Source organism: Sceloporus occidentalis, unplaced genomic scaffold (genome assembly GCF_023333645.1).
Source record: "Sceloporus occidentalis isolate IW3139 unplaced genomic scaffold, rSceOcc1.0.p SCAF_9, whole genome shotgun sequence".
In the NCBI taxonomy this organism is placed as follows: Eukaryota; Metazoa; Chordata; class Lepidosauria; order Squamata; family Phrynosomatidae; genus Sceloporus; species Sceloporus occidentalis.
This window is the reverse complement of record NW_028316989.1, coordinates 18439298-18464940: the sequence shown is the minus strand read 5'-3', so window position 1 is coordinate 18464940 and position 25643 is coordinate 18439298. Positions and strand designations below refer to the sequence as shown.

Sequence of the window (25643 nt, the reverse complement as noted above, 5' to 3'; positions counted from 1 at the left end):
CTTTGTTTTCCCTTTTTCCTCTCATTCAAGAGGCCTGAAGAGATAATCTCATCCACTACTATGGACATCTATTAACTACTACATGAGCCTTAAGGAGAGTATCTAGGGCAGGGGTCATATAGATTCCCCAAAACTGTTTTGCTATTGTTATTGCTATTGTTGTTTTGTCTCTCTCAGGACTTTTATAGCAATAAGAATAGCAAGTATTATAAAATACTACTACTACTAATATATTATTATTATTATTATTATTATTATTATTATTATTATTTACTTTTCTATACCACTTAGCAGTGAAGTAGCACTCCCTAAGCAGTTTACAATGTGTAAGCAAATTGCCCCCAACAAGATGGGTACTCATTTTACCGACCTACAAAAGGATGGAAGGCTGAGTGGATCCTGGAGCTCTGCCTGGGATCAAACTCACAAACTTGTGGCTGGGAGTGGCTGCAGTACTGGCATTGAACCACTGTGTCCCCAGGGCTCTAATCTCCCTAGACTACTATTTTCCTGATCAGGGAGATAAAAAGGAAGAGAAACAGAGAATTATTCCTTGGAAGCCTCCAGGACTTCTAGCCACATCCAGTTTGGGTTTGATCTGAGGTTCATCTACACTGGTGACTTAATCCATGGTCAGTCCATGGCATTATGCCCTGAACTGGGCCCACGCTAACCATGATGGTGAGCACACACACCGGGCCAAATCCAGTGCAACACTGTACCGTTGTGCACATGGGCCAATGACACATCAACCCTGATGGTCTGTCCCTTGATCTCAGAGCCACAACTGCTACTTTCACATGGGCAGGAGCTCTGTGTAAAGCCTGCCCAGTGTGCCACCACTTCTGCTGAGGACAGAAATGGGTGCCTAGACTCCTTGTTGGTCCCATGTCCAGGAGCCCACTTTTGTCCTCAGCAGAAGCACTGTACAGCAGGCAAGCTTTATGCAGACCTCCTGCTGGTGAGGAAGCAGCAACAGAGGTTCAGAAAACAGGCCATCCCTTTTCTCTGCACTGTTCATCCTAGGCAATAGGGATGGTGTGGCTCTTGGAGTTTGGATAACTGGATTGAGCCAGATCAGATCCAATCCAGCTGTCTACACACCAAAAGAATCTGAGATCACTGTGGGGTGTACAGGAAACTTTGCTTAGTTCAGAGCAAAGTGAGGTTAAGGGCAAAACAAACAAACAAACCAACAAACATGGGTCCTCCCTGAAACTAGATGTTCATCATCAGGACTGCCAGCACCAGCTTTGACATTTTTCACCAGCATAGACAAGCTTGGGATTGCCATTTTTCCCAATCTCTGTAGGGTCCCAGAAGGAAACTAGACCCCAATTCCCATCCTATGATTTAGGAATCATACCTGCCAACCAATCCATACTTAACTTTGTTAGGTAGCAAAACCAACTTCATTCAACATACTAGGGTTTGGGTGGGAGAAGCATGAAAAGTCCATAGATACCAAGTTGCACCATGTTCTGTATTTTGTATCATCATGGGATGTTTCCTGGTCCATGGGATTCTGGCATGTCTACTCCTTTCAGCCCCTATATTAAATACACTGACATGTAAAATTCTGTACTGATTTACTTTACTATACTCCTCCCCACAAGCAACTAGGATTCCCAAAGTTATAAGCTGGCAAATGTGTTGGGGTTGAGATGGAGATTTGGCCTGGACAGTCCACCAGAATTTGGCAGCAAGTTATCACAGGAAGGTATTAAGAGAGCTGGGCAAAGATGTAGTGCCTGAACACACAGTGATAACTATGGGAAGTAGGAGGAATAGAGGACACTACAAAGGCAATGTTAGAAAGTAGAAAGATGAAGGATATTTGAAATGTGCTGTAAACACAGGGAAAATGCAAGAATGCAGGTGTATAAACTAAGTGAGACAGAGAGGTAAAGCTTTAGTAAGAGGACCAGACATGTAAGTGTTCCAGATGTATTTCATGGCAACAGAAAATAGTTAGGTCATGAAGCAATTCATGGAAAGACTACAAAAGGAAAGTACGTGATAAGAGTGATACCAAGTGTTTGCATTTCCTTGTGAAGTATACACATTTTCGAGTTTAGGTACTCAACATCCGAATGTAAGGATATGGAGAAGGGCAGTGTGTAATAAATAAATAAATAAATCAGAGTTGGCCACCTGCTGGTAAAAATCTGAGATTGCAACAACAAGTGCATCAAGAAAAGACGGGAGAGTGGCTGTTGCCTTCAGACATCTGAAATCACATAAAGAAAACTTTCCAGATAACCTTGGTGGCAATTTGCAAAATGTTTGGGAGGTGGTGATAAATCACAGCTTATCTGGAGCCTATGCAATGAAGGAATAATTTCTCCCTAGAAGAAAGTGTTGTGGGGTATAGTCTACAAAATCTTATGCTGAAATAAATTAATCTTTAAGGTACCACAAGATTCTTTTCAAGACATAGTAATTTGCCATTGAGAATTCATAGTCTGTCCATTGCTATGTGGGGTGTGGAACATAGTCAGGTGGGTATTAAAAAACAGTAGTACTGGGGTGCACATTTCTTCCCTGTTCTTATAGATTTCATTTTATGACATTGTTAAAGACTTGTCGTCTATGTCAGAGGTGGCTTAACCTGCTACTGTACTAAGCCAATGCACAAAGATAAATCTGGTTATTTAAAAAGTCTCCCCCATAGTAATGCTCCATCATTCAATGAAAACCCAGCTTTAAAACAATGTTCTGTTGTTTTTAAATCCTAAAGAGGGAGCCAATGGAGTGGGACTTTAGGGATGGAGACATTTTGGATCTCAGAGGAACTACCTTTTTGTATTAATAATGGAATTCACTTTTTATCTCCTGGACCCTGGAATGTTTTGCTCCCAGTGCCACATGGCCAGAAGGAGGAAGGGCCTGTCGGTATAGATATCCCTCCACATCATCTCAACACAGAACAACACATCAACAACATCTTGACAAAATAGTGACTAACACTGTCATTTTTCCCCTCCCATATACTTTTCACACCTTTGCCTGATAAAGAAGCAAGTGGAGTTTTGAAAGCTTGCTCCGTGTACTTTATGCATTCTGGTTGGTTGAATAATGATATCACTTGTGTGGATTTTGGAGGTTATGTTTTGTTGTGCATTTAAAAGGCTATCCACTCACAACCCCTAAGTTGCACTTTTGTGTTGAAGTTGTATATGGCTGTTTTGCACCATAAAGTGAGACACCTCCCAAATACCTGTGAAGCCACAAACAGTCAGAGCTTGGAAAAAGTTACTTGCTGTCTGTAAGTTCCAGAAATCTTGAGCCTGCATGGTCAGTGCCCTTGCTGGCTGGAGGATCCTGGGAGATGCAATTCTGGCAGTTTTAAAAATACCTTTTCTAAGCCTAAGAACCCACATTCATTCAATGCACAAACATGTTCTTAGCATTATACCTGGCATTCAAGTTTCTTCAGTAACCAAGTTTCCAACCAGCTTGCCTCTGCTTTCTGTTCAAAGCTGGCAAGAATCTCTGGTTACCTGAGAAATCTCGAGGTGACTCCAGAGTAATGATTTATCCTTGTTTGCTTGCTACTGATGGTCATTCAAAGGGATTGTTGCCTGCGACTGACTGCTATGTGTTTCCAAGTGGCTCATTAAAGACCAAGTTAAGATTTACCTTGGACTAAATACAATGACCTAAATCGGAGTGTTAATCCTGGTTAGACTAGAACCAGTGAATCAGTTGTACTTGCCTACATGTTGACTCATCATTCAACAAAAGGTATTAATGGGTCAGCTCTAGATGGGATCAACCAGTAAGACTCTAATACATCTGCGCATAAAGATTATTCATCTGTACTTATTCATCCCCATATGAACTGACTGCATGATTGTTTCAGCTGCTATACAGGGAGTTTAATAGAAAGCAAGCATCCCCACTCCCCCAAAAGAAGTGTAAGGAGGTAATGTGAGATCTGAGATAAAGTCATTTTGGGGAATTTAAGTGGTGTCTACATAAAAAGAAGTGTTCCCACCCAGTTCATACACTAACCTGTTAAGATGATGCACGGGGTCAAAACAGGTGGAGCACAAGCCCAATCTGCAATACATAGCACTTTGGATGAATCTGTTCTGGAATTGGGCCCTTTAAAGTAGTACCCATGGCCAGAAAATGGGCATATTCCAATTATATTTCAACCCATTGCTAATTTAAAAATTAAAACTACAACTACTGAGATTCTAAATTAGCTTTGTTTGCTTTTTTATTTGTTTTGGGTTTTTTATGTATACAGGTAATAAACCTTTTTAAAAAAATATGTACAGGTAATGAAATCATGGCTGTTGCCAACACTGGGAAATGGAAAAGGAAATAGAAGCAAGCCAGGCAGACTAATAGTAAGTATATCTGTGCTACAGAATGGTAGCGTGTTGATACCACTTTAACTGCCATGGCTCCATCCTATAGAATCCTGGGATTTGTAGTTTAGTGAAGGGCTGAGAATTCTTTGTCAGGCATCTGTAATGATATAGTGCACTGGAGACTCCCAAGTTCCTCATCGAACTACACATCTCCAATTCCATAGGATGCAGCCATGGCAGGTAAAGTTGGATCAAAGCACTATAACTGTGCAGTATGGATAAGTTAACTAGACAAAATGCAATATGCAACTCACTGAAACAGAAGATAGTCTATAGCACTGTTCCCAAAACTTTGGTACTCCAGATGTTTTGGACTTCAGCTCCCAGGTTTCCTGATTCTGGGAGCTGAAGTCCAAAACATCTGGAGTACCAAAGTTTGGGAAACACTGATCTATAGCCACCTTCCCCAGCATGGTGTCCACTAGATGTGTTGGGTTGCATTTCTTATGAGCCCCAACCACTGCCTGGTGATAATATGATTTGTGGTCCAACCAATCTAGAGATCATAAAATTGAAAAAGGCTGGTCTGCAATTGATTCATGGGGTGGGGGGTGGTAAGGAGGAGAGCTTTGAGGCCCATGAGTGAGTCTTTCACATCTTTCTATTCATTCTGTTATCTCCTTAGGTCAAACAGCTTCTTCAGGATTATGAAACTGTACAAAACAGAAAAACCTGTTTGGCAAAAGAAGGAAAGGGACGAAGGAGTGTATACATGATCAAGAGTGATCTGTCTCTCAGACTACTTTTCTCTCTTGCAAAACAGTCACCACCAAAAGAAAGGGGAGGGAAGTTCCAACACAACACCTTCTCATCTGTCTCCAGCCTAAGTGGGAAGCTTGTTAATGGTTGCTTTCTGCACATTGGCAAAATCAATGAACAAAACTGTTATTTCAGAACCACGAGTATGTTTTACAGTATCAGCTCTAAAATCCACACACGCCATCCATATCTAGACTACAGTGTATGCCCATTCCTTCTGCTGCCTGCCTTCCAGCCCCCACTTCTTTCTGTGTATCTGTCTGTTTCTGCTGCAGAGTCACAGTTTCGTTATCTCCCTTCAAACTACTAGCATAGGGAATACTTTTGGAAAGGGTAAAGGATAAGATGGCTCCTATATGAATGGCTATGTGTGATTTGTCTGCCTGACCCAATGAGTACCTCTCTGTCCCAACAAAACGAGGAGATAAATGACTAGCAAGCAGCTGGGGAGGGCCAACAAATGGCCCATTGAGAAAGAAGGAGGCTTCTTACACATCTGTTCCCCTACACGGCAGAGCCCAGATACCCTCTTACACTCTTGTCTTTACATTCATGGGAGAACCTGCAATGGCCTTCTCCAAATTGTGCGTCATCCATTTGGATCCTCTCTGCTATACAGACATGCATGGGTTTTATGCTAGTGTTATCACTGTGGTTCCTCTAAGAGTCCCCTGACCCACATATCATCCACTAAACACAGTGTTTCACTCCTTTAAAAGGGGGGGGGGGGGCATAGGGAAAAATGAAAGGTGCTCAGGCTCAAACTTTTATAGGAGTCAAGTCCTCCAATCCATTAATTTTGCCAATTAATGCAAGAATGGCTTTAGTGCCATCATTGAGCCATGATACTTTATAGGCTACACAGAGGCCTGGAAGTAAAGGAATCCTGTGTGCATGGCTTCTGTCAGTTGTAAATCCATACAGAAAGCTGGACTCTGTGCATGCTTTGGGGACAATCTTTTTATTTGCTTCATGGATTTACAGTCTAGGTGTCTCAATTTTAACCAGATCCAAGAACAAGATTTTTTTTTCTGCTCAGGATGAAGAACAAGTTGGCCAAGTGACCTGGTGTTGTCGTTATGTGCCTTCAAGTCATTTCAAACTTATGGCAACCCTATCATGGGGTTTGCTTGGCAAGATTTGTTCAGGGGAGGTTTGCCATGACTATCCTCTAAGGGTAAGAGTGTGTTGCCTGGGAGGCCGGCGCTAAAACCCACACGAAACCAAGTTGGATGAAAGGCCACAACTTTATTAGCAACAGCAAACCAGAACAGAAGGGTTGGCACAAAGCATAAGGTCAGGATCTGAAGCATCGAATAACCCCACGGTTAATTGATAAGCAGCTTACCTGGTGACCGCCAGGCGTTGGGTTGACCTAGGGGCTAAGGAACGCCAACTAGCCACCATCACACCAGGGGCTCTCTTGTTCTCAAAGTCCCTAGTCACCAGGTGGCTTAACCATGTTGTGGCCCCCGCAATAGCCATAACGCATGCCCAGCTCGCCCCCGGGTCCCTATTGACTCCCAAACCAGTGCTCCATAGCCCTGGTAACCAAACCAACCAGATCCTGGCCTATGCTGCCACCTCAAGTTGTGACAGAAAACCCCAAGCACCCAAGCGGAATGTGAGTGGGAGAGCTGAGCTGCAAATGGCTGCGGGGCCTGGCCGCATGGCCCTTATATAGGCCAAGGCCCTGCCTCCTCACCCCATGGTGAGGCTCCTCCTCCAGGGCAACCCAACCAATGAGCTGCCCTGGAGGACTGAAGCCTCACCATAGAGGCTTCCTCCGCCCCTAGAGCGGTGCGGGTGGAAGGGGCAGGCCCTTCTGCCCAGCCCACCAATCAGGGCGGAGTACGGCCCCCACCAGGAAGTTGGGGCCAGGGAGCCACGGCGACTCCCGGTGGCAAAGCAGCCGGCCCGTGCAGTCAGGCAGCTGCGTTTTACTTGCTGAAGATCACCCAGTTTCATGGCTATGCTGAGAACTGAACCCTGGCCTCCAGAATTGTTGTCCAACCACTACACCATGCTAGCTTCACCTGGTAGTGGATGGATCTTATTTCAATACTGGTGATGGAACTGTACCCTCCAGTGTCCCTGACAGTAGCAATGCCAGCTTAGGTGGTTAAAGCTAGGCCACATGAAATACACAGTGCCACCACCTTGTAAGCATTCCTTAATCATCTCCCCATCATACTCTGTCCCCAGAAGCAGCTGCCTAATGGTGGGCCCAACCTGGGCTACTAACAAGAATATTGTTACCAACGCATAGCTCTTCTTGCTGCATGGCTGCTGGGTCCAATGTTTCTTGTAGACAAAGAATCTTTCTTAAAACAAATGAAGGCAGTATGTGGGTCTCCCCTTAACAACTCAATCCTATGCATGTTTTACACATAAGTAAACCCAGTTGACTTCCTTGAGGCTTAATCCCAAATAAAGGGGAATAGAATTACATCTGAAAATGAGTGAGAATTTACCATCCTCCTGAGTGTGAGATAATATCACATTAGTCAGCAGATTGTAGAAGAATGCTTATGCTCTCTTTGGTGGGTCACCCAGATCTTGGGGCACTGGTAACTATGGACAGGTAAGATGTTGTTGCAACTCTTTGCTCTAGTTTGCTCAGAAGGAACATTCTTGACATCCCATCATCCTAGTGTGAGAAAAAGACTGAATCACTTATTTCATGGGCAGGCAGAGAAAAGGATCACAGAACAAGAGCACATTGTTCGGACTTGATTCTGGAACCTGCAGTCAAAGCTAGGACTCAATACTGTCCTGAAACATTGACAAAGACAGCACTTAAACAGGTACTGTGGGCAAATGCCTAACCATGGATTCATTGGCATGGCAGAAAGCGTGTATTCAGAATATGAATGGATGTCCAATTTTGTATGCTCTCTCTCTATATATATGTGTGTGTATGTGTGTGTGTGTGTGTTGCCCATTGATGGCACCAAATTAAGTAATTACTTGACTAACAATAAAGGTTTGACTTCTGTGAAGAATTAGACACAGAGAAATGGAAACCCTTCTTCAGGAGAGTGTGTGCCATCCATTCTTGAAATGCCTCACCTCCCTGTCGCTTTCCTGGTTAACCATACATAGCTTGCCACAAAAAAGGACACTAGGTTGGACAGCAGACTTGTTTTCACAATACAAGCACTGGGTTATTGAAACAAGACTCACCGACAGAAACAAAGCAGTATCCCAACAAGTCCTTAGGACAATACACATACACATGTGCAAAGTAAACCTTCTCTTTGGCCCAGTTCTGCATCCCCGGGTGGGGCTGGATGCACCATCCAACCAGCATAGCCAACATTTAAAGCCATGCAGCCAAGGTAAGCACTTTGGGTGATGTCTTTATGGCTAGCAAGAGAGTCGAGGATCTAATCCCCCTTAAAACACATGCACGCATGACTCCTTGTATAAAGTCACATTTAGTGCATTCAGTAGGCTCTAATCTGTGAACACTTGTGCCGTAATAAATGGGTTTGTCTTTAAGGTGCTTACGAGACTCTTGTCTGCATTTCAGCAAGGAAGATGAGGGGACTCTGCCCTTCATCTCTTTGCTAGGGAATAGTGGGATGAGGGCGACCTCCACTCAAACCCACCAGTCCCTCCATCGTGGTTCTTGCATTTAATATTTCACCTCCTTCTCTGTGCCCGTAAACTCATCCAGAACATGCAAAGAGAAGGTCAGCTCCACTGTCTGACAGTGAAGTAGCCCTTCTGTATATAAGCCACCTGCATATATATTTTCCCTTTTCTCACAGCAAACCAGGGCAAGGTAAAAAAGAAAAAAGAAAAAGTCCATCAGAATTCGTAAGAGGCGCCCCAGGAGTGAATGATTGATTTGATATTAACAGATGCGTGCAGAGACTATAAAACAATTGGCACCGGGTGAGAAGGAAGGAGGGAGGGAGGGAAAGAAAGCTACAGATCTCTGGAAGATATCAGAGCTCTGGAAACACTCTAGAACCACAGGCAAGGAAAGGGAGGGATGGGGATGTGGGGCTGGGGGTAGATGGTTATGCCACCCTTCACCTAGGTGCACAGCAGAGAGATTCTGCCTGCCTCTGCACCTTTCTTTAAGCCACTTTCAGGGCCAAAGCTAGCTGGCACTTGAGACCAGTCCAAAGCTGCCTGGCGCTTCATCCTCCCCCTCAACCTCACCAACTGCCTCACACCTGCATTCTAACACCCTGGCACAAACACAGACCTGGCGAGCCAGCAGACTGGCACCTGTCCCAGGCTTGCCAACGACCCACATTCCTCCACTGGCATGTGCCCACAGTATCCCACCACAAATCCAGCATGCTAAGCACAGCCTCGGAAGGGCTGTTTCTCACATCCCATCGCCAACACACACACACACACACACACACACACACACACACACACACACTTCCCTTGGCATCTTCCCCATGCCAGGGAAAGAGCAAGCTGTCAGAGTTGATGCCGAGCATCACACCGCCTTGCGACCACCTCTCCTCCAGCCTCCATCTCCTTACTCGTTTATTCATCTTGCCCCCTTGGCATCCTTCCTCGATGCCCTCTGCCCCATTTCCCAACCCCCACCCCCTCTCTTCCCTCCCACCCCAGCCTCCCAGAAGACCCCATGGAGAAACATCTGCTCCTACCTGAGGGTGGCGCTCTCCCCTTGCTTGACGGTGACGTTGTCCATGGCCTTGGGGAAGGTGGCATCTCCGCTGCGGACTGGCACTCCTGCGGGCACAAGGAAGAGGAGTCTGAGACCCAGGACCACCAGGCAGCGCCAGGGCAGGACCAAGCCCCCACCGAGCCCCATCCTGGCCTCTGCAGGGGCCTTCCTCAAGGCCAAGGGGGGCGAGGGTGGCAAGAGGGGGCTCTAGGGCGGTGGTGGTGGTGGTGGTTATGGGGCAGAGAGAGAAGAGAGAAAGGAAGGAGGAGGCGGATTAACAGAAGGGATCCAGGAATCCCGGAGACCCGAGGCTCCCCAACAGCATCTATAAAGTATTCCTAGTGCCAGGCTATCTAGTGCCAAGGGAGGAAGAGGAGGAAGGGGATGGAGGGATGGTGAAAGCGAGGCAAGGGAGGTGTGGAGGAGGCAAGGCGGGCGGCGAAGGTCAAGTTGCTTCCTTCTCTTCCTTCTCCTCCTTCTTCTCTTCTTCCGTCTGCTTCCCAGATGCCACTTTTAAGATTCCGCTGGGCAGGCGCTGCGCAGGGCTGGCATCAAAAGTTTATAACCCAAGAAGGAGGTGAAAAAGGCAACTCTCTCTCTCTCTCTCTCTCTCTCTCTTATTCTCTCTCTCTCTCTTTCTCTCTCTCTTTGGCGGGCGAGGCAGAGGGGAGGAGAGAGGGCAAAAGCGCAAAGGAGGGAGCTCCGGGAAAAAAGTCTGTCCCACCAATATACAGATATGGAATATCTTTCCCACCAATATATAGAAGAGTGGTTGCCTCGATGCTCTTTCCCAAAAAACAGAGAGAGGAGAAATGCCACCCAGAGCACTGGCACCAAAACCTCAATAGAACAAAATAAACAAATGCCTGAATTGTCCAACTCTGCCGCAATTAAATCCAAGAAAAGTAGGGAGGGAGAATATATATATATGGATGGAGGGATGAGGTTGGTCCAAGTGCAAGCTGCTGGGCTTGCTCTCCTTCCAGAGAGAGGAGCTAGTCAAAAGGGTTCAGCTTTCCCTCCGGTGGAGACTGGAGGCCGGCTGGCAGGAGGAGCAGGGGACCACTGGGGATGCTGGGGGTGCTGCTGGGGATGCTGGGGATGCCTCCTCCTCCTCTTCCTCCTCCTCCTCCTCCTCTTCCTCGGGCAGCGCCAGCGCTGCTGCTGCTGCCTCTGCCTCCTCCTCCGCCGCCGTCCGCCTCAGCATCCCGGCGCCTCCTCTCTCGCGCCTCCTGCCCAGGAGCATCTCCTCTGCATCCCTGGCTCGCACGCCGCCCGACATCCCTGGGTTGTCATGGCAGCCACTCCATCACTGGACCAACGCTGGGGCTCCCGGCACCAGTTGCAAAGCGCAACTCCCCGGCCAAGAAACCAGGCATCGAGGGGAGCAGAGGGAACCTCTCTCTCTTCTCTCTCTCTCTCCTCTCTCTCTTTTAACCCCCCAAGTGCCAGGGCTTTGGAGGAAGGATGGATAAGAAGGGGATAGGGAAGGGTTTGGGGTACAGCCCTGGCGCTAGCATCTCCAGGGAAGAGGAGAAGCAAAGGGGACCCAACTGGGGACACTGGGTTCTTTCTCTCCACACACACACACACACAAACACACCATGGCTGTGCTAGTCTCTGCAGCTGTGTTGCTCTGCAGCAACAGCAACACCAGGCTGGGACATGGAGCAACAGCAAGAACACACACATAGACATACACACAGAGAGAGGTAGACTCTTCGAGTGGGAAACCCAGAGCAAGCCCCTTGGGATTGGTCAGAGTGCTGGGTTTGATGCTTCGGTTGTTGGTTTCTTGTGGTTTCATATATGTCAGAGCCCTGTGTGACCCATGAGTGACTTGTTTTGGTGCTTGTGCTGTTGGTTTTTCATAGCATATATATATATATATATATATATATATATATATATATATATATAGGCAGAGCCCTATGTATGCCCTATGTGACTTAGTTTGGAGCTTGCATTGTTGGTTTCTTATGATTTCACACACACACACACACACACACACACAGGTAGAGCCCTGTGTGACTTGGTTTGGTGCTTGTGTTGGTATCTTGTGATCTCTTCTTTCTATCTATCTATCTATCTATCTATCTATCTATCTATCTATAGTAGAGCCCTGTGTGATCCAAAAGCTCACAGGGTGCAAGCTTTTAGGTCACACAGGGCTCTGCCTCAGGCTTCAGCATTGAGCACAAATCAGAATGGGATGCAAGAGATGGGGCACAGGATCAACTTTAGGTTGTTATGAGTATAAGGGTATGTCACTCTCTTTCTCTTTCTTAACCCCTTCTCCTATCTGTCTTTTAAGACTTGAGTTGAAGCTCCCTGGCTTAATAACTGGCAGATCAAGTAATCCAAATGTCATTCCAAAGCTCACATTTTTCAGGGCAGCTAAGGATATGTATGGGATGCCACTAGAAGCTCTCAAGACAAAGGAAATCAGAAAGTTCTACCAGATGTTTCCTCTCTTCACAACTATGAAGCACGATTTCTCTGATTTACTTTTGCCATCTTGGCATCTCTGCACTCCAGCTCTATGCAGCTCTTTTGTTTTTGCTTTCTGGGATATGGATTGGGGAGGGATGCCCTGCAGTGTGCTGTTTACTTCTTTATTGCATTTAGAACCTGCTCTTCTAAGTTGTTCAGGGTTCTAGGTTCTTGTCTTCCCACCCAGAATTTTCTCACCACAACATCCCTCCAAGGTAATGCAGCCAATGGTAGATGCTGGCTTCCAAAATGCCTGTGGATTGGTGACTCTGTTCCAAGTTTCAGTCTGAACATTTTGAAAAAGTGATTGTAAGGTGATGACCATTCTCTTCAAAATAAGCTCAGCATGTTCAATAGCTCCTTCAAAGTGCAGACTGAAAGCCTGAGCAGATTCACAATGTCACTGACATGGGACATACCAGCTGCCATTGGGGTCAACAGAGAGAGATTGGCCTTATCGGTCATCCAATGAACGGCATACATGAACAACCATTTGAACTCAGGTCTGAGGTCAGACCTAGATGCTCTAACCATGGCATCACACTCACCTCTCACAAGTTTAAAACTTGTCCATTACTTTTGTGCATCTACCTTGACACATACAAGGAAGACTATCTTTCAGTGCATCAGTGATGTCTTGGCAACATTTTACTAAGGCAGGTTCTCCAGATGTGCTGAACTGTAATGCCCAGAATTCCTCACCACTGGGTATAGTGTCTATGTTTTGGGGGGAATTTGTAATCCGACAACATCGGGAAGACTATATCATCCCCACCCCTGTGCTGGAGTGTGAAGGGGAGCTCTAGCTTGTTGGCCTAATCTGGTGGATGGGGAGGCCCAGATCATCTCAACCCTTCCTCCAAGCACACTTCCTATAGGCAATAAGAATGGGAAGAGAGGAATCCCTACCATTGGCTCCAATACATGGTCAGTGAGATAAGCAAGAGGAATCTAAGTGGTGCCTGGTGGCTCTCATGCCAATAAATCCACCCCTAATTGAAATTATTTCTCTAAGGTGCTCAGCCTATTTGAGGATCAGCTTTCAGCACTGTGGACAGTTCCCTTAAGTGCAGACAAGAATGCAGAGTATTATTATTAATATTATTATTATTACTAAGAGTAGGAAATGCCATCACAAGATCTAATGGTATTACAATATTAGGAGGGGCTTCACATACTCATCGTCCAATGTGATCTATTCTATACTGTGTCAGCAATGCCCTTCAGCACTCTGCACTGGGCAAACAGGCCACTCCCTGCGCCAGAGGGTAAATGGACATAAAATAGATACAGTCAGCCCTCCTTATTCACAGATTTTTTTTTATCCATGGATTCAACCATGCATGGCTTGAAAATATGCCAAAAAAAGTATAAATTCAAAACAGCAAACCTTGATTTTCCATTTTATATAAAGGACACCATTTTGCTCTGTCATTATATTTAATGGGACTTGAGTGTCCACAGATTCTGTTATCCACGGGAGATCCTGGAACCAAATCCCAGTGGAAAACCAGTGACAGAACCGGTGACAGAACATTTCAATCTCCCTGAGCATTCCATCTCAGACCTCAGAACAGCGGTCATTGAACAAAAGAACTACAAAGGTAGATTGGAAAGAAAAACAGCAGAACTGGAATTCATCCACAAACCACAGTTCCTCAGCAATGGATTGAACAAAGACAATGGTTTCTTGACACACTACATACACTTCAACACTGTCTGACCCCATCCTCATGGCGGTGCCCTACATTCATCTATTCCCTTCACCACAGGCCAGTCCCACTGCAAAAATGGATCTGCCACTTCATCTCCATGCACAATGACCAGTTTCCTATGCCATTGTTCATTAAAGACCATCATTAAAACTGGACCTGCAACTTCATTTCCATGCACAAAGGGCTTGTAATTTGAACTGACATCCTCACATACCAATGGGATATATATATATATATATATATATATATATGTCTGTACCTGGCATCCACTCCACCAAATGCATCTAAGGAAGTAGACTGAAGTCTACAAAAGCTCATGCTGCCAATTTCTTTCAGTTAGTCTCAAAGGTGCTACAAGATCTCTCTATATACTGATTCTACAAACTAACACTGCTCTCCTACTTAGGGCAAGAGCAAAGGACAAACCTTGTTACTTTAGATGGTGTTTGCAGGTGCTGGCTGAGCCCCAGCCTCCCCTCTACCTTTCTTCACATGATAAAGGACTTCACTGGCTAAGCTAGTTGAAGAGCCAGGGAGACCATGCTGAGCAGCTTGTCTGCTTACCTGGAACATTATGTTTGTTCTAAGTAAGTGTGCAGAGGATCAGAGCTGTAAGGGACAAATGCAGAGTTAGAAGGTCACTTGGAAGATATCTTGAGAGGCTTGGGAGATACCTTGAAAGTCTTGGAAATAATCTAATCCAACTTCCTCCTCATTGCAAATATATCACATGGATATTTGATCATAAATAATGCAGTGGGAGGGGGACAAAGTTAGCTCAGATGGTATGGAAGAATAAGAGCAACTGTTATAGTACCTACATTGATGGAAGGATTTCATTTTTTTACAAAACAAGAAGGAAACTAGGCTCAAATTAACATTCTACGCACCCACCCACCCCAGTTTTCTCAGAGTATTAAAAAGAAAAGACCTGGACTCAATTGTAAATAAGAGTATATAGGACTTTAGCCCTAAAGAGTTAAGTGAAGAAAATATTCTGCAGAGGAATAAAGGTGACATGGGGGAGCATTCTCGGCAAGGTTTGCAAGAAACTCATTATTGGATTAACCCATATTACAATGTAATAAAGAGAGAAAGTACATATTTTGAAGCACGTTTTTCTAAAGCTTCTTTGGAATTACCAGCTTCAAACGCAGATTTTAAAAGTGCATACTGATGGTTTGCAAAACCCGGTTTCCTTCGGTCAAAGAGGCTGCCCGCATCACATTGCGTTTCTCTGCTCTGCACCTATTCTGTACAGCAAGGCCTCAGCCTGTTCAGCAATACCGCTTGCGGAGGCAGCCTGCTATTGCAGTATAAACAAATAAAAATAAACACAGCTACCACAACTTCCTGACACAGCTAGAGGCTTTAGAGCATTAAAAATGGAAAAGTCCTTAGAGACCCAATTTGTGAGAATGTGTGAAAGACAAAAGAGAGACACAACAAGAAGAAAAGGAAAATGCAAAAGGAGAGGAGTGGGAGCTATGTGGCTTTTCTCCATTCCTTCTACCTTGCAGCAAAGTCTCCCGATTCCAGAAAAATCTTCTTTTACCAGCAATGAGAACTGAGAGCTACCTTCTCTTTTCTATCATAGAAAAGTACAGGTTTTGCATTCATAGGTCCCAGTCCAATCCTGGGTATTTATGGATAGTGATAGGACAAAGAGGGGTAGAAAATTCCTAAAACACGAGTGAGCAACTGTGAAAGCCTAGGGGGATGGATTAGCTTCCCAGGAAACCTTGGAAGACCATGGTACCCACTGTGCCCAGCTCTGTGCGCCTCCAAAATATTGCCCTCAAATGCCCTTTAGGGGATAGGAGGGCATTTTCATCATGTTTTTGAGCCTTCCTTGGCCATTTTATTTGTTGTTGTTTATTTTATTATTATATTTTATTATTTATTACATTTATATCCACTAGATCCCTTTTTCTTTACCAAAAGTAAGTGAGTGGAAGCCATTTCCTGTTCACATCTTAATTTGGGCCTAAATTGGTCCCATGGGGGTGAAAACATGGTTGAAAATGCCCTCCATACCCTTGAAAGGCTTTTTGGGTCTGTCTGTCTATCTATCTATCATCTATCTATCTATCTATCTATCTATCTATCTATCTATCTATCTATCTGACTTCTCTGGGATCTGCTGGGGAGCACATGCAACTCTTAGCCTATACTTTACCGACCCTAGTCTGAAACTATTTTGTTAAAAAAACTGTTGTGAGTTGTTGTGAGCTGGATGAGGAAAAACAGATTGAAACTGAATCCAGACAAGACGGAGGTGCTCACGGTAGCAGCCCCGAAACCAAGAATTGGGTTACAACCTCCAGTCCTGGACGGGGTCACATTCTCCCCCAGTGACTGTGTTCGCAGTCTGGGGGTGCTCCTTGATTCGTCGCGCCTGATGACAAATCAGGTAAATGCGACGGTCAGGAGTGCCTGTTATCAGCTTCGGCTGATACACCAGCTGCGCCCTTTTCTGGAAGTAAGGGACCTTGAGACTGTTGTGCACGTGCTGGTAACCTCACGCCTCGACTTCTGTAATGCGCTCTACATGGGGCTACCTTTGTCCTTGACCCGGAAACTTCAGCTGGTCCAAAACATGGCAGCCAGGCTTGTTTCAGGAACATCTAGGAGGGACCACATCACTCCTGTCTTGAGGTCCCTCCACTGGCTGCCTATCAGCTTCTGGGCCCAGTACAAGGTGTTGGTTATCACCTTTAAAGCCCTAAATGGCTTGGGTCCAAGCTATCTTAGAGACTGCCTCCTCCCGTACAATCCTCCGCGCGCTCTCCGCTCCTCTGGGAGGAATTTGCTGCAGCCTTCAAAATCTAGACTTGCGGCTACCTCTCAGAGGGCATTCTCTGTTGTCGCCCCTAAGCTCTGGAACGACCTGCCAGATGAGATCCGTCAGTTAACATCTTTAGACAGCTTTAAAAAAGCTGTCAAGATGGATCTCTTCCGGCAGGCCTTTCCAGATTAAATTTTTTTCCCGGCCCAGGCTCCCTGGCTCCCCGATTTCCCTTATTCCTCTCGTGGCCCCATCCCCTGATGGTGAGGATTACTGAGGGGTTTGGGGTTTAGTTTAGGATAGTATAATTATACATTGTTATAGTCCCATTTTAATACATTTAAGTGTTTAATATGTTTTTTAAGGGGGGGAAGGGGGTATAAATATTTATGTATATTTTATTCTGTAAATTTTTATGTTGTTCACCGCCCAGATTGGCTTTGCCACTGGGCGGTATAGAAATAAATATTATTATTATTATTATTATTATTATTATGTAGACAAGACTGATCTCTATGGATCAATAACATTTCAGTGCAAGGCAGATTCTTATGGGAATTTCATCAACTACAGCTTTCTTTATCTTTCAGCTTACAACTTTCCCCCAGTTTCTGCATGCCAAATAGCCAATAGCATTGAACTCCTGCTTTGCAACTTATTGCCCTAAAAATGACATACATTAGGGTTTAGAAATGAGCCTAGAACAGGGTTGGTAAATCTTGGGTTCTCCTGATGTTGTTCACCCTCAATTCCCCCGATGGGACCAGTTGTTCACCAACATCTGGAGGGCCAAAGTTTTCCCACCATGCTTAGAAGCGATGCCTCTGTGCAGGAATCACTGACGTTTACATCTTCCTCAAATGTGTTCTTTCCCCATGAAGCTCAGTGTAGAGTCCTGAGCTTGGAAAAGTTGCTCCTAACACAATTATTTCATATCTGTAATTGTAAATTGCAATTTACAGTTGTCAGTCATAATTTCAATTATGAATTGTACATTGTTATTGTAATTGTAAGCCACTTCAGGTCCCATGTTGGAGAAAGCTAGGATGTCAATCAAATAAAAGGTGGGCTGTTAAACAGATTTTGTTGTGTTCCTCGAAGTTGTTTCTGAATTATGGTGACCCTAAGGCAAATCTATCATGGGTTATTTTGGCAAGACTTGTTCAGAGGAGATTTTCCTTTGACATCCCCTGAGGCTGAGAGAGTGGGACTTGCCCAAGGTCACCAATGGATTTGCAAGGCCATATATGGATTTGAACCCTGGTCTCCAGAATCAGAGTCCACTGCGCAAAGCAATGACCATGCTGGCTCACCTTTGAACAGATTGACATCTATTAATAATTAGATTTCAACTCAATATATTATATATTCTTTTCTTTAAGAAAATATTCTTAATCTTTTTCTTTCTTTGTTTTAGCTTTTGTCTTTGCATTTAGAAAACTAATGAATTTGGGTGCTCCCAAGATCCATGCTTTCTGGAGGACTCTGGTGTCTGTGGCCCATCTATGGCGTCCTTGTTCTGTTTTCTCAACACCGCAATCTTGTGAAATCGTAGACTAGAACAGAGTTACTAGCACAAGGCCACTATATTTCACAGCGAACCAGGATTCAAACTGAAACCTTCCTTGTTGAATCACTTCAATTTCCTGGTTCTCACCCTCTGCTTTATACCCTTCTGGCATCCTATGAACCCTAGAAACAAATCCAGGGCTAATGTCTCCCATTCCACTACCTAATGGATGGGCTGGCCCTAGCTAAAAGGTGTACTTTAATATGTACTTACAGAACCATTCTCAAACCTATTCTAATCTGTTCAGATTTTCTTGTTTTAAAAAAATGCTGAGTTAATTAACCTGGAGCTCAGTCTCAATCAACAGCACAGATTAGAATCACCCTTTACATGCTCTTTGGGAAAGTAAATACAAGATGATGATCCATGCTTTTATGACCCTGAAGTGTACAGAGGGAGCGAAGGGGCCAGTAATTCCTATCCTGCAATCTTAATGCAAATGCTCCCAGATGAGGAACATGAACTTTCTCACAGACTGTTTAATCAGAGCTGGTTGGTGGGAGGGAAGCGGACACACAAGACCAGACAGTCTAGTGCAGTAGCTGGAGTGATAGACCGATGCTGCAATCTGTTGCACATTAATTAAGAGGAAGGAGTGAATTTGGTAGGATTTCTGAGTAAACAAGCCTAGGATTTCACCTCATGGCTTCAATCCTGTACAGATGCACCTGAGAATACATCCCAGTCAAGCTTACTTCTGAGTAAACCTGAATGGAATCATGATGTAGGACTGAGAAGACTATAATCATAGAGTTAGAAGAGACGACAAGAACCACCCAGTCTAACCCCCATGCCATGCAGAAACTCACAATCAAAGCACCCCCGACAGATGGCTTCTTTGTCCCCAGATTTCTTGAATAGCTGCAAACAAGTTAAAAGTACAAAAATAATGTAGAAGGAAGATGAGGAGAGGAATCTTGCTCTTCCCAGTAGGTTCAGGGGGAAGCAAAATGGCTATAGCCTCTCCTAGGTCAGTGTGTTCCCCCATGTTAATATATTTTGTCATCTTGACCACACTCTGATTTTGCTTGGCCACATGATGTCCTGGTTTTCATCAGTGAGGATATGTTCCTTGCATCTGTTACTTTGACGCAGTTGATTTACTTTGTCCAGTGTTTGCATTGGCCTTGCTCTCCCCAGCTTCTTACCAAGGTTTGGCTATGAAAGGGGAGGTAGTAGCCAGCCCAATGGTCTTCAGCTAATGAAACATATAATGAGCTAAGGTGGGCCACAGATGTGACACTGGCAGCAGAAGCATCGGCCTTTGCAGCTTTTGTGGTTCAGTGTTCTTTGGAGGGAGGAAAAGAGAGAAAAGGGAATCGAATGGGCATCAAAATAGAAACTATTTTGTTTTCAAGGGATGAGTGTTATTTACTAGGTCTGGGAGGATCTAGAGAGTACTGTGCTAACCAAACAGACTGCAACCCAGAGTGATGCAAAGAAAACAACCCACACACACACCATTGCACACACACACAAGTAGGCAGGCTTTAGTGGCTGTTTTAGGAATTATCTGGTCTGCTGGGTAAATCGGTGTTTACCCCTCGGGATAAGAAGCTGTTGACACATAGAGCCTGTTTCAGAAAGACTGCTGGAAAACCAGTGTGTGATGCATAAAAGTGAGATTTACACACAAACAAAGGCTGCCTGAGTACATGTTAGGCTTCGTACAGAGATTGCAGCCAGACGTCAGAGACAAGAATATTCAAAGCTGCAAATACTTGGGGGAAGAAGATGCATATATCCATATAGTAGGGAGGTAAATAATATTTGTACGTCCCCCCCTTGTCCTCAATAAGAAAGAGTATCTCAAGAGACTGTGAAACCCCAAATGGGAAAAAACAATCAATTGATGTAAGATTAAAGATATATTTATAGGTGTGTTTGTGTGTGCGTGTTTTGCATGTCTGGATGTGTTTAAAAGAATAAATTATTGCCATGTTTGCAGGAATCTTTCTCCCAAAATGCTTTGGCACGAAACATTATTTTTTTGTGGGAAGATTCAGATTCATTGCACACAAAACATATTTTTCCACAAAAGGATAACTTTAATATTTTTTTTTGCCAAGATAGTGTTGTTTGTGTTGTTGTTGTTGTTGTTTTTTTTGGGGGGGGGCAATAAAAACATCTTCCAAAAAAGTTCTGAAATGTGAAAAATCATCAGGGATTCACAAAAACTTGCAATCTCCTCCAGCTGAGAGGAAAGTTTTAAAACAACTTCATGAGTGAATTAAGTAAGTCAAGATTTGCATCCCCACCAAACTGACAAGATGAATGACAGACAACATCCAGATGCCCACAGAAAGAGAAGAGTGAAAGATTTGGAAGCAACCCTTGATTTGACAGTCCACTCCACTTGGGATTCAAGTATGTCTTCCCTGTCTTCATTAAGGTACTTTCTGTACTAATCAACCTCCCTTTGGTCCCAGCAAAGAAATTATCCTTACATCTCTTTTTAACCTGCACCTCACTGCTGTTCCCATTATTACTGATTTCATCAGCTGAATCCACATTATCTTGGCAAAATTTAAAGTTCTCTTGCTAGACGTTGATGCTCTAATAACTCTCCTGCCCACAGTTTCCTGCTCACTCTTGGGAAGATATTCAGGGGTAGCTACGTTGGCCAGGAAGCAAAATATAACAAAATCCACTTTATTGCTGCCAATGGTGTTGACATTATACCGTCCTTTGTCTCAGTCTCCACATGGCCAAGAAGGGGAGCAGCCTCTGGCTGCATTGAGATCCCTCCAGACCAACTGAACTACAACAGAAACAACATCTGATATAAATTCTAGGTCTGTTCCTTCAGGTCATTTCCAAACTATGGAGTTCCTAAGGTTATTAATCAAAATGGACATTACAGTAGAGAAATGAGAAAATGACTATCACTTGGAAAGGCAGCCATGAAGGAACTAGATAAGACCCTCAAGTTCAAAGACATATCATTAAATGCCAAAGTCAGAATGATTCAGACCACAGTATTTCTGATTTCCATGTACTGTTGTGAAAACTGGATGGTGACAAAAGCAGACAGGAGGAATATCTACACTACAGAATTAATGCAGATGGGCATCACTTTAACTGCCATGGTTCAATGCTATGGAATGGTGGGATCTGTAGTTTTGTGAGCTATTTAGCCTTCTCTGTCAGAGAGCTCTGGTGCCACAACAAACTACAAATCCCAAGATCCTATAGAATGGAACCATGACAGTTTAAGTGGTGTCAAACTGCATTAATTTTGCAGTGTAGCAGCAGCCACAGAACTCTTAGATTTGCTGTGTTTGCACTCCCTTGGTACATTTGCCTGCCCCTTTTCTTTGGATGTCTAAATGTTCATCTGAATCTTTAAGTCACTGCAGTGCTTGAAATTGCAATGCCCTCATGGCTACACCTCTGTCTATTCCCTTCTTCAATTTGGCTGGATCTGAGCCCATCTGAAGAAATGAAATGATCTCTGGGAAAGCTCATGCTAAAATAAATCAGTCAGTTCCAAAGGTGGTGCTGGAGTCTATCCTCCCCCCATTCATTTTCTATTTTAGACTGAAACCAACTAACATGGCTATCTCTTTGGAAACCATTTTGATGCCTGATTGATTGACAGACAGATAGCAACTTTGTGAAAAGAGATTGAAATCATTTAACTCCTTGGCTTATTTACAGTTCTCTCTGTGTGTCTCTCTTTTCCTCCTTTTTCTTCATTTCCCCCTTGCCATCAATTTTGTCTCTCAGCCCCCTTTCCATCTGCAATCTCCTTATTTCATCCCGACCCCCATTCTCGCATATTTCCAGTTGCTAATTGTGTGTGTGTGTGTTTGTATGAGCATGTGCAAATTAATTCCAGTGCCAACACTCTCACCCATGCTGTTCGTTGAACTTTCTTCCTCTTTGCTTGTGCCAATAGCTATTCTTGGTCTCCTCCAGTTTTCCAATGCGAGGAGCTTCACTGCTATTAAAAGGGGGCTTCAACAGATACTGGGCACTGGCAGCTGGAGACTCTGGTGACCAATTAATAATATGTTCCCAAATGCCAGCCAGGACTATAATTAGAGTAATGAAAGTCTTACACTACAGGGAATGATATAGATTGCAAAGGGTCAAGAAAGCATGCCATGCTTCTGCTAGATTTCAGCCAAGAATCACAGTCCTATGCTCAATCAAGCTTAATTTTAGTAAGGGTTCAGCCCCGGAATGTGTTTTTAGTGTGCAGAATGAGAGCTAGGATCCTTGAAGAAAGAGAACCAACCTTAAACATGTGCAGAGTGGCTTTCTTTCTTGGCATGCCTCTCCCCACCAATAATAAAGCTGGATTTCTTTCCAGTTTTGCCTAACTAGCTGATCTTTTGAAAATGGAAGGGATGCATTTGAAATTTTCAAGTTTTCTGGTGATGGCAATTATTATTAGTAGTATTCGTATTAATATTTCAGGAAATTGTACAAACTATGTCATAGCTTCCAGGATCTTTGTGTCTTTTTCTCCGCCTGTGCCATCCACTTTGATGACACATTGCAACACCCTTGTCAATAGTCCCCACACAAGACAAATGGTCATACAACCTGGGGTTTTGTATGTGTATCAGACCAATAGGGATCATTTCCTGATACACAATTACAGTGTCATGTTTTCACTTTAACTACCATGGCAACATCCTATGGGATCCTGGGATTTGCAGTTTAAGGAAGAAGCAATTAAAATCCTCTTCCAGAGATCTATAATGCCTCCCCAAATTACAGACCCCAGGATTACATAGGATGTAGCCATGGCAGTTAAAATAGATTCAAAGTATTATAACCATGCATTGTGAAAGGGCCCCCAGATTCTGACCATAGTTTTATGCAGCATTCATTAAAGAGGAGCTTTCCAAGAAAAAAGAAATCCTAATCCAGCATCACAAACATGGTTGACTATGCAGGGATTTAAACCTAATGTCCATTTTACCGTCTTCCAAATTCATTTTTAAAGAAATCTCACATTGTTTTCACCAAATCTGTGAAGACATTTGTAACTTTTGGAAATTACTTGCTTTTTATAAGTCCCAAAGTTCTCCCTTCTCAAATTTGTCAGCCTATACATACATGGGGCTTTTATACTGGCCAGAGGCCAGTTGCACCTGGGGCCTCCAACATCCAAGGGGAAACAAAACTCCTCTGGTTTGAAGTCTGAACTTGAAAGGGGCAGTTTGGAGATAGGCCTCCACACCTTGGACATCATCATGAAAGTTAAGGCTAAAATCCATTGGAGATTCCCTGGGACAGTGAAGTGGATGCCACCAGCTGCCAGCATTAGAAGGAGAACCCCTTCACTCTGCTTTGTTTCTTCACATCTGTAAAATACTAAGCAAAAGGAGTCTTAACACTGTGGATCTGGATAATGCCAACAGGGAGGTTATAAGAGAGGAAAGGGAACAAGGGGAAAGTACATAGATCAAAGGGCCGCCATGTTGTTGTGGGCTTTGGAATTGGAAAATAATACTGGTGTTATTATTATTTTTTTAAATAGTCACTTACACATATTGATATAGGTCACTGGTATTCCTTCTCACCCCCTTGGAGGTACTTAAAGGAATGCAGGATATAAATCACAGTAACAAATAATAAAAGAAAGCCACATATGCCCAGTAAAGAAATCTGAGCCTTTTGTTATTGTGGCTTCCAGTGACCTTTGCCATGTGTACCATTGTCATTCAGAGCCAGCATGATGCAATGGTCTGAGTGTTGGAACAGGACTCTTGAGACATGGCTTCAAATCTCCATTTAATCATGGAACCCCACTGGGTGAAATGATCCTGTCTATCTGGTGTCTGAAAGAGCAAGATGGTTCTTTATGTAAAGAGATAGCTTGTTCCTATGAAGGCCCTATACAGACAGGCCAAAATAAAGCTGCTTCAGGCCACTTTGGAGGTATGGTGTTTCAATGATGCATGAGTCCTAAGAGTCTGGAAGCTGCACCAAAGCTGCACTCCAGTCCTTAGGACTGGAGAATGGCTTTGGTGTGGCTTCTGGACTCTTAGGACACATGTATCATTTAAACAGCATACTAGCAAAGTGACTCGAAACAGCTGTATCAGGCCGAAGACTCCTTACTTGGAATAAAACCCCTTTCTTTAAAATTACTCTATCTCATTCTCTTTTTCCCCATGCCTTGGCTTGGCCTAGCTCTCCCTAGGATTGGCAAAGGGAGAGGAGCCTATCTGCCAGGGAATCCCAGCAATGTCTGGTTGTGCGGCTAAAGAGGGAAGGTTCAAATCAATAGCTGGAGAGTTAATTAGATAAGAAAGATGGTCTCAAGGTGTCCCACTTGAACTTAGACAGGAGCAGGATGGGGACACAGAGAACCCTCATGGCAGTTCTTGAAAGACTGGTGTTATGCAGTTATCGAAAATGCACAGCTGCTGCATTTTGCACCAGCTGCATCTTTTAAACACTTTTCAAGGTCAGTCCCATGTAGAACATATTATAATAGTCTAACCAGGAGGAAACTAAGGCATGAAGCAAGGCCTTTCACTGGTAAGGAAAAACATTTTTATTCAGGCAAGTGTTAAAAAAAATCATGACAGGTTGGCTTATATGGGCTGTGTGTTATGTTTTTAACTTTTGCATGTTTTTATGTTAGTTTTAGATTGTTTTAACTAGATTATTTTAATTATTTTAATTTTTTTTTCTGTGAAGTTTTTGAGATTTTTGATCTTGCAGGCTGCCTTGGGCCCCTTCCTGGGAGAAAGGTGGCATAAAAATGGAATGAATGAATGAATGAATGAATGAATGAATAATGGACCACTGTTACCAGATCTACCTTCCCCAGGTAGTACCTCCCCCAGTACTAGCCAAAGCTGGGCAAAGGTACTTCTGAACAATCTGGCCTTTTAAAATATTTACATTTAAAAATCCCAGATATCATCGTCGTCATCACCACCACCACTACTACTATAATCCATAAAGTGATTTGAAATCACCTCCTGGAAAAGTAACAATACATTTGCTAAACACAATCATGACAACATAAATACAGGTGGTATAAACCTCTATCTCACTCCTTAGAACAACTTGGGTGAGCTGAGCTGGGCTGGAGAAAACGCTTTGATTAAAAGACACAAATACTCACGGAAGGAGCTGAAGAAAAATGCCAGCCAAGTACATTTTCTCCCCATCTCAGTGTCCTTTTCAAGGAAAGCAGCTCTCTAAAGCTGCTTGCATTTAGTGGGATTTATTGCTGCCCACCATGTTCCACATTAAAAGCTCGCTCCATTTAGAAAGAAAAGAAATGCTCACCTCC

At 43.9% G+C, this 25643-nt stretch overlaps 1 protein-coding gene across 3 annotated transcripts in view; it reads right to left on the bottom strand.

Annotated features, from left to right (window-relative positions):
• OPCML (opioid binding protein/cell adhesion molecule like) overlaps window positions 1-25643 on the bottom strand; it is an 842793-nt gene that overhangs the window by 397231 nt on the left and 419919 nt on the right. For 2 of the 3 annotated variants that reach the window (XM_089537525.1, XM_089537526.1), the window contains exon 2: window positions 9788-9872. In XM_089537525.1, coding sequence (XP_089393651.1) covers window positions 9788-9872 — 85 coding nt within the window. Of the gene's footprint in view, window positions 1-9787; window positions 11088-25643 lie in introns of those variants that run through there. The other variant, XM_089537524.1, reaches the window with a different exon arrangement.